Genomic DNA, 16500 nt, shown 5'->3' on the forward strand with positions numbered 1-16500 from the left:
TTTTACTATTTTCCATGATGCGGGTTACCCAGGACTGAATACTACGATCGCATAAGTTTGACAATTGTTAAATTATCTGTTCGATAAGCCATCCTCAGGACTTCTATTATTCCGACGCTACGGTGCGATTAACAAGGGAATGAAACAGATCAATTGAATGGCGTCCATCTAGCCACTGAATAATTTGATAAGTGTAATAAAGTTTCATTACCGCACAGAATTGTGTTGTTGGACATTACTGTATTGGGCTTGGCGACTAGTGAATTATATTGATTACTCTAGAATCCGAGTCATAACTCTTTATCGGGGATTAAACGAAGCTATTAAAGTATGCTCCCAACCTCTAGAACATTTCGTAATTACCAGTATACAGGATGGTCGAATGAAAACTTGACCTTGATTTTCCGACTTTAGAATGAAAATGTGACGCTACAGGTTCAGTCGGAGACAAAAAGAAGGTGCATGAAAGAGATGAAGCGAGGGACGTGGCTGTCTTAGGTCATGTAGCAATATATACGACCTTCAGTACTGATAAATTGTCCCATGTAACAGAATGTTGTGTTTCTCGTGCAGAATACGGACTCCTGTTGTATTATCATTATCCGCAGGGCGAAAAACCTCAAAAATGTTGGGAAATCCCTTGTGTCCCTTTTATTATACATAAAAACCACTCCGACAATTATTCCCCAACATGAATTGGACAACAAATTCGAAACTTGGGGTCTTATAATGAGACCCTTCTGAAGTTTTCTTTCACGACAAGGACAAATATTCTTTTATGGATACCGTGAAAGTGAATGTTGCAACTCATCAGCCACGAATTTTACCCCAATTTGTCGGAGGGATACTCCTACTTGTTATTTTAAATCTGAAAACGTCGGGGTCCTTAATAATCGTCCTGAAATATGGGCATCGGTCCCAAAAGCATGCTCGAGGGCTTGTTGCTAGGGGCAGGAACTGAAGGGAAAGGGAAAAATGAGGACTAAGGAGTTTATCCACCCCAAAGGCGATTGACACAGTGAATTTTGGCCGTTCAAACCCATCGCGGATTATGATCTAACCGGATTTCTCCGACGAATATTTCGGCAGAAAAATTTGCACTGAATATTCACTAACGTGGTAAGTTATTGATTGGTCCAATGTGTAAGTAGAAAAAATAGTAACAAAATTTTCATCTAAGAACTAATATTCATCAATTTCATTAACTTTCCGCGGTGAAACTATCTCTTCTATGAATTTTCACATGAAAAAATTTCTCGAAAAGTCTCACCGTTGGCTACAATACGTATCCTGGTGAAATTAAGAAAAGTGCTACAATCTTTTCGACGAATGTGGAAACTATTGTAATATTCGTAACTTCTACTTTTCGTCAAGTGTTCTGGCAATACCCAACATACTGGTAGTCTTTCCCCCTTTACGCCTTATACTGTTAGCGCCTTTACTGTTCGACATTTTCGCCATAGCTGTCTCGATAATTGCTGACATGAGTATGCCTGTAAAAGGTGTTGGATTCAGACTCAGATTTGATGGGGGCCTGTTTAACCTGAAGCGCCTCAGAGCAAAAACCCGTACAAAGTTTATCACGGAACTTCAATATGCAAACGACTGCGCACTTATCGCTAGCAGCTCAGAGGATCTACAGATAATGTTGGACACGTATAACCATACACTGCGCAAAAAAATTAACGCACATTCTGAATATCTCAATTTTAATGAAAGTTAACTCTACATTGACTTTATAACTTATTTTTTATATTCTCTCGGGAAGGTTTTGAACGAAACAAGGCACATTAAATGGAAGAAAAATTCAGGATTTCACCGAATCTTATGTGAAAGAAGAGAAATGAACAATTTTCAAAATACTGAAATGCTGATAAGTGATTTAATACTTGGTATTTCCACCCCTTGCGTTAATTACAGCTCGGCAACGACGGTTCATACTCAAAATGAGTGATCTTAAAATGTTCTGATCTAATCCTTCCCAGATTTCTCCGAGTTGGATTCCTAAGTCATTAAGAGTAGCTGGATGATTTTCTGAACTTCTCAGCCTTCTATTGAGGTTGTCCCGAACCTGCTCAATCTGATTGAGATCTGGACTTCTTGCTGGCCATTCCATTCGAGAGACTTCAACCTCTTCAAGGTACTCCTGAACGATGCGCGCACGATGGGGTCTGCCATTATCGTCCATAAAAATGAAATTTTCACCAATGAATGGGGCAAATGGCACTACATGCTCTTCAAGAATGTTCCTTATATACTTATCAGCATTCATAGCTCCATTATCAACGACCACTAGGTCTGTGCGAGCAGTCAAAGATATTCCACCCCATACCATAATCGATCCTCCCCCGAAAGCAATAGTATTCAGGAAATTGCACTGAGCATATCTTTCATGTGGGCGTCTGTATACAAGGGAAAGTCGATCACAATGGTAGGGGCAGAATCTAGACTCATCTGTGAAGAGAACTCTTTCCCAACTGGCCTCTTCCCAATGGATATGCTCTCTCGCAAAATCCAAACGCGCCCTTCGATGGGCTGGGGTAAGAGCTGGGCCTCTTGCCGCGACACGAGGCCTTAAATCGTATTCTCTGAGGCGATTTCTTATTGTCTGAGTGCTAATTCGCACCTTATGAGTTTGCTCAAGCTGAATTTGAAGGAGGCGAGCGGTTGCAAACCGTTGTCTCAACGAAGAAACTCTCAAGTAACGTTCTTGAATGGTGGTCTACCCTGTCCTGGTCTTCGGACATTCATACCTGTCTCCCTGAATCGCTGCAACGTTCTGGACACACTTGTATGGGAAACTCCAAACCTCTCTGCAATTCTTGTGTATGTCCACCCTTCTTCTCGCAAAACTACCGCTTGGGCACATTCCTCTTGGGTCAAATTGCGTGTTTCGCGTTGCATAGCGATCGAGTGTAGAAAATCAAACGAAAGAAAAACTATTGATCACTAGAATTGATCGAGAACAACTGATTTTAGAATGGAGCCAATACATTCAAAATCTGATAATATCTTTTTTATTCCTGCTGGGAAAAAACATCTGTATTGAAGAAAACCGTTGAAAGTGGATAACATATGCATGCATAATTCTTGCAGAAGTCTTGCAGCGCGCGAGTTGTATAACAATTGAGACTCAAGTAATGACGGGACTCTATCTTTATGGGAAGATGAAAATATGCTTTCCATAACTGTGATTTGGGAAAAGTGATCATCGATCACTGTTTTGACTAGAAACATATTCATTTACAAAAAAGCCTCCGCCCCAAAAGGAGCCTCATACCGAAGGGCTCAGGACGATAAAACAGCCTCATAATTTTTCATTTAAAATTCCATCAGTTGCCATTATGAATGGGCATGCTCCTTCCGCATACCTAATATCAATCATTAGCTCAAGTTTATCCCATTATTTCTTTAAATAAATCAAGACGTAGGCGCGCATGAAAATCATTACATTCCAGGCACGTACGCAAAAACATCGAAACGTTTCGATCCAAAGAAGCGATAATGGCCCTTTACGTTCATCCATTTCCTCCCTCTGGCCGGACCAAAACAGCGAACAAGAGGCGAATTTTTGGGGAATAAATAACTTCCAGTTCACGGTTCGCGAATTTACGCGGTAGTAAAAATGTCTACCTCATAGAATTCCGTTTGGAATTTTGTCCGTTTGTCAAGGCGTATTTTGCGTGATGGCCAACTGTTTCACGAAAAATTACGCGAATTTGTGGGTATCATTTAAATGAAACGTAAAATACGCATCCAGGATAATTGAACAAGAGATACCCAAGAAACGGGGGGATTTCCTGAATCACTCAATGTCAAGGTAGGTATTCGAACTTGTGGCAGTACACATATAAAAAGCCCACTCATGTGAATAACATGTTAATGACTCTTAAACGCAGGTATATCAGCGGATAAACAATCACCTTTGTGGCTATGGGATTTTTTGTCCCATTTAGCTCGATTGTATGAATCATTTCATATCGAAAACATGTTTTTAAAATCCATAACTCAACTCTCCCTGTCTTAAACATCTTTGAAAGCCATCCATATTCCACGAACGTTTTGAATTTCATTGAACCCTAGGCCCACTATGAAAAAATCAAATTATTTGTAGAAATCATTTTCGAAGTCTAAAACTACATAGTATTTCATTTGTATTGACCAAGTAATTTAATAATAATTCAATCTTTTCTTAACACATGAGAGTATTAGGCCCGTTTGCACCAATCCCCCTTAAAATGAGTATTTAACTAAGCGCAGTTTGAAGTTAATGGTCGCTTAAGTCAGTTGCACGACTGCGGCTTAACAGAATCTTAAGTAAGGGACCCTTAAGTTTTGATATCTAGTGATATTTCAGTTTTTTATTTTGATGCAACTTCATTCTAGTCTAATAAAGCCTTTTCATTGGTTAGCCGGTTGCCAATGATCGTTGTCATGTCATTAACCTAACTTTATTGTCCTGTCAGTCAGTGTCAAGTAAAGTATTATATTATTATCAAAGAGTGACAACTTTTTGTCGCTGAATTAGCATTATGATTGATAATGAAATGGATTGTCGAATAAAAGGTACTTGACGTTATTAGAAAAACCACAGCAGTTTAGCAGCCAGTTTATGAGTTCCACAAATTATTTTAGGTTAGAATCCCGCCCTTCAATACCTAAGTGGTCATTACAGGAGCGCTTAAAAAGGCTAGCTTTAGCCATTTAAATGTCACTTTACAGTTGGTGCAACGTGATTTAAGTTAAGGGTTCATTTTAAGGGACACTTAACACTAAGTGCGTTTGGTGCAAACGGGTCTAAGTAATGATAAATCTATAGAAAGATCTAAAAATATTGAAACGGAAATAAAACTACAACGAATGGAGAATATTGGAACATGTCTGGAAATTTCATGTTCAATATTGTATAACCGTTAAAAAGCCCCTCCAATTGAGAAAATTTAATGTCCCTTGCAGTTTTTTCATGAAACGCAAGAGATAAGAATAGAATGTACTTTCTTACACTCTATACAGGGCGAGTCTTTCAACAGCCTGTATCTTTTACACCGAGCCGATACGGAAAAAATGGCAGAGGAAAAAAGTGTTTCTCTTGACCTCTAGAATCCACTGTTGAAATATTTTTACGAGTCGAAGACCCACCCTGTATTCAGAACTCGACATAATTCGTCAGATGACAGTTTCACTGAATAATTGAAGTATCTACCTGAGTCCTGCACAACAAAAGAATAATTCATTCTTTTCATTAGGGCCCTTCTTAATTATCATGCCCAATTCACGAGCCAGGCCTCTCCCAAGATTCTAACTTGATGAAATTTCGAAATTGCCCCATTCACTCGAGCGTGGATGTTGTTCGTCGGTTTTTACCCCAACTTCTCACAGTGCCCATAATAAGGAATTGTAAAAACGGGAGGAAAAAGTGTCGGGTTGTTAATTCTGGATGAACGCAGAAGTGATTACTTCATTTTCCCCAATTTTTCCAGACATCGTTCCAACGGCCCCCTTTTTATTATTTTGTTGAGGGTCATGAAAGAAGAAGGACCGTTAGAAAGCGGAGAATTAATTTTATCATCCTGTGATTCGCTCCGCGATAGAAATGAACGGAATGTTTTTAGGGGTGTATATACTCGATGATTTTTTTTCAAGGACAGGATGATTGGAGATTCACCAAAAATATCAACTGCTGGAATTTGAGAGCGAAATTTAAATTTTTCTTGGACCGTGGAAGACAATTCTATGAAACGCAAAAAAATTTGTACTCTGAATTAACTGACCCTTATTCGTTCGAACAGCAAACTACTACACCTATTTTGATGATGTTTTTCTTCATGGTAAATATAATCTGTGTCCAAAATATTTCATTCAATTTTTGCAATGCACAGAATATTTGAAAAGTATTAAACTGGCAATGGACTTCTGTGATTTAAAAAATAATTTGTGTTTTCGAGAATTTCAAACAAAATATTAACTGTAATCGAGAATCCTTCAGGACTGATGTAATAATTGATATCGTGATCATAAAAATTCAAAAGAATTCATCGATTACTATCAATGAGTCAATGGTAAACACAATATACTCGATTGTATCATATTTACTGATTCTGCAAGATAGAGATATATGTAATTTTATAAATAGGAACACTTCACAACAAAGGAAACTTAAATGAATCACCCAAGACTCTTTTAACTCCCAGTCCTCCATGAATTATGAAAAAAATCATCATGCCATACAGTATTACTCATTCTCTTCAACAAAAAAGTACCAATATTTAAAAACACCTTAAGCATGTGATCTATTTAGAAAGTTTATTCTAACCTAAAATCTGCCTAGTAACCAATATTTTTCATTCAATGATGGGTAAAACTTTCGACTTACAATTCGTCTAACTGCATCTTTATCTGTCCTTCTTGAAATTATGCATCAAATCCCTTAACTTCCTAGAAATCATTCGTGGGAAATAAATAGTTTCTGTTTGTATTGCACTAACACTATTTCGTTTTGACATTTAGCCACATGTAAATAGAATAGCGTCTGCGCTGAGTTAAGTCAAGGTTTAAATGCTACTCAGCGTACGCCATGGTCGTATCAGTTAACGGGGAAGAAGGTAAAAAGGAATTACAAAATGCATCAGCTTTCGATCACAGCCATCTTCATAGGGTTGGGGAAAGAATAGCGAAAGAAATTCATTTTCAGGCCTTTACGAATGGCATTTTGTATTCCTGTACTGTAAGCATATTTTTAAGGTTTATCAGTGTTATTAATCTCTGTTATAGTGCTTTAGTTGGCTAAGGTGGAATTATGATACCTGTAAATCAGACATTTTTACCACCAATATACCTACATCATTTGTTTTAGTTTTGAAAAATTGTATTTACTTTCATATTTTATCTTAACTCTATAAGTGTTTTTTTTTAATTGAGTCCAGAAAACTCCCTGGTACTAATTACGATGAAATGGATAATTTCCTATGAAATATCGAACAATCCCAGCTCCTTCTTTCTGATTAACTCACAGCGGACAAGTTTCCAACAAGAAAAATGACATTAAGAGTGAACTTTATTTATGTGGAACGTTATTAAAACCCATTAAAGTTTCAGAAGCTAGATAGAGGTATATCGTAAATATTTCATGAAACTGGTAGAAACTTCGCGGACTTCGAGTTGTGAAAGGAATAGAAAACTTCCAAATTCAGTTCTCGGAATAATTTAAAAATTTATTTCGTTGCGCTTTTACCCGTTCCACAATATTCTGACACGAGCTCGACAAACGAGTTCGAAGAATTGATGAAACACTTGAAAATGTTCATCGTTCCTGAAAAATATGCATCCCACACAATTATGAAGACGAGTTGTCGTATCTGACTCAACTATGTTACGTTTAAAACTAGCTACGCCTAGATTACGATCGTAGGTTTGTATATTCAAAGTAAGATCTCCAATTTATGGTTTAAAGTTTGGAGAGGGGGACCTTAAGGTCTATTGGGGCCCCCATCAGAGCTGTTCTCAAAACTGCACAAATGATGGAGGTACAGACAAACCTTTGTACCTTCTCGTGTTGGTCTGTCCGTCTTCAGCAAGCCAGACAACTGCCCCATAAGTTATAACATCTACAGTCAAATAATTCTTAGATTAGAAGTTTTCTTCAGCACTTCCATATCAGCTTTGAGTCGATGACATGGGAGTCCAGTGACCTGTAAGAGTAGGTCTCAAAGCTTACTCTTTTAATCATAAAATCACTAGATAGATTCGCTGATGAGATGAACTTATTTCGAAATTATCAGGCTCTCTGACTTTCTGCTCTCTCAGTTCTTCTTCTTCTTCTTCTACGTGCGGTGCCCCACCGGGCTGAACTGAGGCCTCGTGACCCATTGTTCGTCCGCTTGTAGTTGGAGAGACTTACACTCTGTGACATGCTGACAAAAATGCCACAAGTCGACAGAGAGGTGTCCCTCTCACCATAGGAGCTGTGGGTGTTCTGTTTCCTAGATGTGTCATCCTTAAGTCCTCAAGGTTGTTACAGAAGAACAAAATGTGTTCAACCGTTTCCTCCGTGCTCCTGCACCAGCGGCACAGGGAACGGCTAGTCAGTCCCATTCTATTTAAGTGTTTGTTAAACAAATGGCCAGTCATTGCTCCAGTCACTAGACTCAGTTGTTTCCTCTCAAGAGCTAAGAGTTTTTTGACCTCAGGCACAGAGGATGGTCTCTCAATGAGAAGCCTCGACTGTCTGAGACCACTTCCTATGCTCCATCCAGAGGAAAATTTCCTGTCCTCAGTTACTTTACCTCCTCTTGATATTATGAGAAAGGCCTCTTCGGCTACCCTTTAAATCACCAGTTGTAGAAGAGTCAGACCTATGATGACCTCAAGTGCCAAGCCTTTGTACCTCCTCTTGTTTGTCTTACGATGATTTCGTAAATCCATCGCAGTATTTTAAGGTTACAGCCCCAAGTCTTACCGGATATGAGTCTGCAAACCATCATAGCCCTTATAACACAGTAGTTTTAACATGCTCTTTCCACATAAACCTACTGTATCCTTCAAAGAAGACGAGGAAGACAACAACTCGCCAGAAACAGAGCACAAACGCCACTTACTGGTCCAGAGCCTTTCTGTGGTACAGGAAAATGCTCCTATAAGAAAGAGTTCCTGGAGAAGGAACAAACCAAAAGAGAAATACTCTGGAGGATTCTTCCAGGAATGAATCATTCCAAAACTGAGAGATCTAAGAAGTATTTGGAGCTGAGTAAAAATAAGCTATATCTCCTCATTGGCTTCCTCGCAAGATATTGTCACCTTAGGAACCATATAATGAGAATGAGCTTATCAGGAACTGACAAGTGCAGATTCTGTGGAAAAGAGAAGGAAACTCCTGGTTTCGAAATACCTTGCCATTGCAAACTTACGCAAAGAATGTCTTGGAAAATAAATGAGGACTTAGCCTTCTTGAAATCCTCTCAGAAACTGATGTTCATTGGAACTCTGAAGCTAAAGGACTAGCTATAGAGGGCGCAGTTGCAAGAACAGCTTTGATGAGGGACACAATAGACCTTAAGGTTGCAGTGAAACGTAGCCACCTTACCAAACTATGACTATATTGTCCCCTATTCGCTAGTGATACCTGTAACTTGGTCTGTAAGTACTTATAATATAAGATTATGGATCCTAATGGTCGAAAATTGAATTTCACAATGAACAGGTGATGGAATCTGAACCCACTTACCATATAGCCACAGTAAAAGACGTCTGACCTCTGGCCCTGGCACAACAAGCGTCATTATACACTGTACAGTCCTGCGAGCATATACTGCCCCTCGGCGGGGGCGTAGCGCACACGCGTCTTGCCCCGTTACCCGCCACGTACTCAACTGAGGGGTTCACACAAATACTATGTCTACATTGCCCCCTGGCCACCCTCAAATTGGGCGACACGAAAGCCACGCACTCCTTCGAATTACTGCACACCCCGACGCACTGGTTCACCTTCTCCTGCTGATAATTTGTATGTTTGAAGTTTTGGCACTGAATATCTTGAAGACTGACATTTACATTATTGACACAGGGCGCGACGGGCATGGGTACCTCTTTCGGATGATGCTCCTTGTTCTGACTGGCGACGGAACTGCTCGAACTCGACCCAGGGCTGGATTTGGACAGGTGGTACCCTTCGGAGTACTGGCAACACTTCGATCGACTCGGGGTACCGATGTAACGCACCTTCTGGTACTGGTTCTGGAAGGGGACCCTGTACTGGAGGTTGGACAGGTCTCTCCTCATGTAGGGATCGTTGGGGTTGAGTTTCATGGAGTACCTGGAGTCGTACTGGAGTCCGTAGTAATCTTCGGGTTGTTGCTGTGGCACGTACCTCTCGACTGGCATGTGCGGGTTCTGGGGGCCGTACCTGTTCATCTCGTACCTCTCGTTACTGACGTACTTGTCGTTAGGTGCGTGGTAACCCTCGCTCACTTTGTACCTATCGTATTGCATCGTATCGCCGTATCTGTTGTGGTGTTGGCTGAACCTGTCGTGGTGGGAGTATTGGAAAGGCTTCTCGTTTTTGTTCGTTGGGAAGTTCTCCATGGTGTCCGAGGTTGCAAGTGGCGGGGGAGGAATGAACTTATCCCCTGTCGTCGAGGATGGTTGGTAAGAGTTGTTCGGGAAACAGTTGGGGGTTGTAGGCGTACTTCCCGGTGAAAGAGGAGGTGGTGGTATAAACCTATCGTTAGCTGGAGCAGGGGAAGGAGGTTCAAGGTAGGTGGACTCCGTGTATCCGTTCTCAGTCGCGAACCTTTCTGGACAAGGTATCGGAGGGTACCTGTCGTTCTGGAAGGTATCCGGCAAGTACTGCTCCGTCTGGTACTGATGCCTCGATTTTCTATCGCCAGACCCAGACCTTTCCCTCTTGTCCCCTTTATGGTGGTCGCCGCCGTAACACGTCGAAGGGTGTCGATCCCCAATGATGTCCCCTGGGAGTATGTACCTCTCCTTGGACCCCTTCCTCTCCTTCTCCACGTGCATGGTGCTGAACTGGTCGGGCGATGAGAACCTTTCCGACTTGCACCTGTCCTTCTCGTGCGATATTGTGTGGTACCTGTCGAGGTACCTCTCCGGCGTTTTTCTGCCCTTGTCGGTGGAGAGGGTGTTGTATCTGTCGGTCGAGGTGGGGGTGGTGGTTCTCGAGTACCTGTTGTCGTTGGTTCCGTGCGTTCTGTCCAGACTTCCGACTGGCGCGTAACGTTCCGGGTATCTGTGGTAGGTGATGAATCTGGAAAATTATGAGAGTTATACCCAACCTGATAGACAATCTGATAGTAGCAATGGCTCAATAGAGGAGTACTACTCCATATTTGACCATTTCAACATTAACACTGACGTCAAGTAGAGTCAAGCTTCAAGGTGCTCAACTGATGTATTAAGTTAAGACTCTACATAAGATTTACCTGTCTGAAATGGCAACAGTAAGAAAGACAACAGAGCGACAACGTTGTAGAGTAATGAAGAAAATAAAGAGTCTACCTGCTGAGGACTGCAGGCTTTAACCTTAAGGTTCCTTCTGTTCTAAACGCCTTGAAATCAAGGTTCAATATCGATTAGAGCCTCTTAAGCTCTTAGTATTGCCCTAAATATATTTGGTCCTAGGAAGTAAACCCTCTATTTTACAGACCGAGACACTAGATGTTTACGTACGACACTCAGGAGTGTCTTAAAGAGAACCTCAAAGGGGAGCAGGTCTCACGCCAGGCCACGCTGAGATTCCTGGTATCACACTGCCAGAGATCTCTGCTGACATGGGAGTGCCTTAATATCATAAAGCAACTGACCACAGACAACAAAGAGACTCTACTATGGATACCAGGGTATTGTGGTGTTGAAGGAAATGAGAAAGACGATGAACTTGCTAAAATAGCATCAAGGTTAACAACTGCTGGACCTGAGACTTTCTGTGGGCTTGGAAACTACCAACTTAAGGCAGTGGTCTAACAATGGGAGTTCAACAATAGAATAACTCTCTGGAGAAGCACTCCTGAACTTATTTAGTCAAAGAAATTCGTGGTCAGACAACTGCTAAAGCTGTCACGAGCTGAGCTTCGGGTGATGGTGGGATGCCAGAGATCTCTGCTGGCATGGGATCATAAAGCAACTGGCCAGAGACAACAAAGTTACTCTACTATGGGTACCAGGGCATTGTGATGTTGAAGGAAATGAGAAAGTGGATGAACTTGCAAAAATTGCATCAAGGTTAACACCTGCTGGACCTGAGCCTTTCTGTGGGCTTGAAACTTACCAACTTAAAGCAGCGGTCCAACAATGGGAGTTGAACAACTGAATAACTCTCTGGGGAAGCACTCGTGGACTAACTCAGTCAAAGACATTCGTGATGATTTCACCGACCTACACCAGACAACTGCTAAAGCTGTTACAAGTAGAGCTTCGGGTGATGGTGGGACTGCTGACAGGGCAGGGTATGCGAAAGTCAGCAGATTAGATTTGTAGGCTCTGTGGATCAGAAGCAGAAACACCTGAACACGTGGTGTGAAAAAAGCTGGTGGACCTGAGAACCACTCATATGGGGAAACCAGTCCTGGATACTCACGAGGTAACAGCCAATGCCCTTAGGGATGTTGACGGTTTTATTAAAACCATTGACGACCTCCTTGGGTTTCTATGAATGAGTAGGGTAGATAACGAAAGATCTACATGGTCGCAGTTCCCGAAAAGCTATTATGTCGATAAGGTTATCAATGAAAGTTTCAGGGATGTTTTGCCTTCAAAGCATTGGCGAAGAGTATCTTTGGCATTGGCGAGCTGTTGTTATGTCTACGGTGGGTCAGGTAAGCAGTGTTATTGCTTATACATTGGAGACCTCAGACTTCCTGATGGGATTTCACTATTGGTCCTATAGGACTATAGGAACTCTTGTTGCCTATCTACTTAGTACTATACGCACTAACACTGAAAGCTGTTTTGGTAGCAACAATGGGAAAACGAGGGTAAACAATTGAATCTAACATGTCAACCCACCTATTATCTGCTTGATAGGCCTGAGCCACCTGATTCGCCACCAACCTATCGGAAGATATGGACGTCTGCGGCCTCTCCCCCAACGGGTACCTCTCCGACCCTCCCTGGTACCTCTCCCCGCTCGGCAAACGGTCCGACTGGCTCCTCTCCGACCCGAACCTCTCCGAACGTCCGGCGTCTGCGCCGAAGTGATCCGACGGGTTCCGACTCGGCCCGAACCGATCCGATTGGTTCCTGTCGGCGTTGTAGCGTTCCGATTGGCCGCGGTCGGGCGCGTAGCCCGTCGCGTACCTCTCGCAGTGTACATTGTTGCCATAGCGATCAGCAGCAAAACCGGAAACGCAACTGGACGCGACGCACTGAGGCCGGATCGCAGGGGACGGGGATACGGGCGTTGAATGTTGCAGGATCTGTCTTCGGCTATATTCGTCCTCTGTTGGCATCTTGGTGGTCCTGGCCTGTAGTCAGGACATCTGCGGAGGGACGTTGCCAAGTCAGTTTTTCTTCGAATTCAGGAAAAATGAAAAATTCGAATCTATTTTTGTTACTGCTTACCTGTAACGGTCGCCGTGGTGATCCGTAGTGGCGGCGCCGGTCTAGAGGGGGGTTGTCACCCCCTCAACCCCGCCTACAGCATTGTGAAGGAAATTCTGAAAAATTAACCGTATTAAGAAAATAATACTCTACAAAGAGTTTTTGAAATAAGGGATGCTACAAAATTACTTGTAGACAGATTTAAATATTGAGATTAACATGATTTTTACCACTACCCTAGACGCCACTGTACAGAGTGTCCCAAATGCGATGCTCACCTAGAGCATATCGAGAACTATAAGAAAATGGTTACTTTGGCTGGATACAACTCTGTTTCAATTATCCACAGATGTGTAGTGTCACAGATTTGGCTAGTTATTCTGAAGGTAATTTTGTTTTTCCAGGGGTGGCACAGCTCATCATGAAAACTTAAAATGGCTACATCTTTTTATCAGGGCCGTATCGAACAAAATGATATAGAAAAGAGTGTTTCTTTTGACCTCAAGAATCTACTGTTGAAATATTCATACGAGTTAAAGACCCACCCCCTATATTACATAGTTTTGATGCTTATAAGACAATCGCCATCACTGAAATTCTTTGTTTCATCTTGGATTCACAGAAATAATGAAATGTTTTCGGTAATTCTTCATCCCACGGTGCAATCAACGTCCTAATAAATTGAAAACCGTGCTGTTCATGTGAACAACAAGGGAAAAACCCTTTCAAACGATTTTTATGGCCACTCGAACCGTCAAACACACACTACACCCAGTCCGAAACCTACAGTTATTGTGATATGTCAATCGATAATTAACAGAGTGAGACACAGTCTACCCCAAACAATGTCAAGTTGAGCCCTGTTCTGTACAGCTCATTTGGTGGACTAACAACGCAGTCGAACTTCTATACCGAATCCTGATCGTTGATCACCAACACTTTGAATAATCAATGTGGCTGTTCGAATCAGAATTGGGGATAATTCTTGGTTCGAATTACGAAACTGTAAGGGAGTTTGGATGGAAAATTGCCGGAGGGTTGACGATTGATTGGGGGCTGTGGGCGAGTGCAAGATTGATTTTCCATCTGACAATCGTCACTCGTGCGATGATTACTGTCATTTATGTTTACCTATGTGGTCGAAATGTATTTGATCTCAATCAGAACTTTGATGGAGCTCTGAACTGTTCCCAAAGTGCTTGAGTTTCGCCTTGTACTGACAGATGTACCTTAGCAGCAGTTTCATCCACTTCTGGAAGGACTACAGATAATCCAGACGTATGTCTGGATTCGTCAATATGCAGGGCTAGTCTTTGACTAGTACTTAGACTAGTGCTCACCTAGAGCATATCGAGAACTATAAGACTTAGAGAAAAAATCTCCAAGGACCACCGATCTTTTTTTTTCGAAATGATTAGATATCAGAAAGAAGATCATAGATATCTTGATTCGTTACGATCGAGTTACAGGGCGTTTCTGAAAAATAACTGTTTCAAATATTCCGCTATATCTTGATTCATGTTCGAGATATTCGAAAAATTCCAAAGTTGGTGCTTTCTATATTTTTCGACGCAGTTTTTAGTCGCAAATTTGTCGAAAAGCATCCCGTTGCCGATCTTTCAGAAATGTACAAAAACCAGTACCTTATTTCCTCATAAACAACATGTGTAGACGGTCGAAAATAAGGAATTCAAATTTCGGCACGTTGCCGCAAAGCTCCGTGGTGAAACATCGACGGAATCTAACAGAGCTGATTTACGAGGAAGGCAAAATCCTATTTTACGTCGGTATATCTTATTAGATTCCGTTCTGGAAATCTAGGACGCTTTTTGTACAGATCGTTAATATTGGAGTTTTTGCTGCCACTAGAGTTCGGCTGCAGATATCAGTAACGCTCAGGAGCTTCCGAAACAGGAAGAATAATAGGGTGAGAAAAACTACGGTCCAGACTGCCTGGATGCATATAAGCAACATGCACCACGTTTCTTCCAAATAAAGATTAACTTCTGGTCAAAAATAAGCCCCTGGGATCTTTCAGACTTTCCGAATTCATTCAATGTTAGTCAAAGTGTGGTATCCTTGTAATAATGCACTGGAAATGGTCGTCAAAGACTCAGAAATGGTACGCCACGTTCTACAAGCTATTAAGAGACCGTCTTTTAACTCTTTAAGTGTCAGAGTTGTCACAGGTACTGAGCACAGTCAAAATACTCTCCACGAAGTCAATATAACATCGGGAGGTGTGTTAAGAATAGCTCTACTCAGCTCGCGAACACAGGCGTCAAAGGTTAGAGTGGGTAAACTGGCGATATAGAGGTTGAGTCTTTGACTCGTACAAATATTTTAACAGTGTAGGTTCTTGAGGTCAAAAGAAACTCTTTTCTCCTTCACCATTTTTTCCGAATCGGCTCGGTTTAAGAGATACAGGCTGTTGAAAAACCTCACAAACGGTTTTACCGAATGTAATGAATTTTGAAATAAAGTTTTTCATCTCTTTGATTAATCTTTTTCAAACACAAGATGTCACCCACATCTTCCAGTTTTCTCATTATGACCATTACGTACCATGAAAATACCAAAAATTCAAAGAACCCAACTCTCGAAACTAAGTTGGACACTATCCAATGAATATTTGATGTATTTGATGAAATTTGAATAATTGGGTACTTAGGCTGAATACATGGCTATATATTTTATCAGGGCCGAATTAGAAAAAATAGTATAGGAAAAAAGCGTTTCTTTTAACCTCAAGAATCCACTGTTAAAATATTTGTACTAGTCAAAGACTAGCCCTGTATATTGACGAATCCAGACATACGTCTGGATTATCTGTAGTCCTTCCAGAAGTGGATGAAACTGCTGCTAAGGTACATCTGTCAATACAAGGCGAAACTCAAGCACTTTGGGAACAGTTCAGAGCTCCATCAAAGTTCTGATTGAGATCAAATACATTCGGACCACATAGGTAAACATAAATGACAGTAATCATCGCACGAGTGACGATTGTCAGATGGAAAATCAATCTTGCACACAGCCCACAGCCCCCAATCAATCGTAAACCCTCCGGCAATTTTCCATCCATCCAAACTCCCTTACAGTTTCGTAATTCGAACCAAGAATTATCCCCAATTCTGATTCGAACAGCCACATTGATTATTCAAAGTGTTGGTGATCAACGATCAGGATTCGGTATAGAAGTTCGACTGCGTTGTTAGTCCACCAAATGAGCCGTACAGAACAGGGCTCAACTCGACAATGTTTGGGGTAGACTGTGTCTCACTCTGTTAATTATCGATTGACATATCACAATAACTGTAGGTTTCGGACTGGGTGTAGTGTGTGTTTGACGCTTCGAGTGGCCATAAAAATCGTTTGAAAGGGTTTTTCCCTTGTCGTTCAGATGAACAACACGGGTTTCAATTTATTAGGACGTTGATTGCACCGTGG

The 16500-nt window shown here is 41.5% G+C and overlaps 1 protein-coding gene across 1 annotated transcript in view; it reads right to left on the reverse strand.

The window, feature by feature from the left end:
* The window catches only part of LOC123316573 (inactive rhomboid protein 1), a 75624-nt gene that overhangs the window by 52850 nt on the left and 6274 nt on the right, over window positions 1-16500 (reverse strand). The window contains exons 3-5 of the mRNA XM_044902719.1: window positions 13075-13169; window positions 12520-12992; window positions 9221-10762 (exon numbers count right to left, since the gene is read on the reverse strand). Coding sequence (XP_044758654.1) covers window positions 9221-10762; window positions 12520-12962 — 1985 coding nt within the window. The 5' untranslated portion in view covers window positions 12963-12992; window positions 13075-13169. The remainder of the gene's footprint in view (window positions 1-9220; window positions 10763-12519; window positions 12993-13074; window positions 13170-16500) is intronic.

This window comes from Coccinella septempunctata, chromosome 7 (assembly GCF_907165205.1).
Source record: "Coccinella septempunctata chromosome 7, icCocSept1.1, whole genome shotgun sequence".
In the NCBI taxonomy this organism is placed as follows: Eukaryota; Metazoa; Arthropoda; class Insecta; order Coleoptera; family Coccinellidae; genus Coccinella; species Coccinella septempunctata.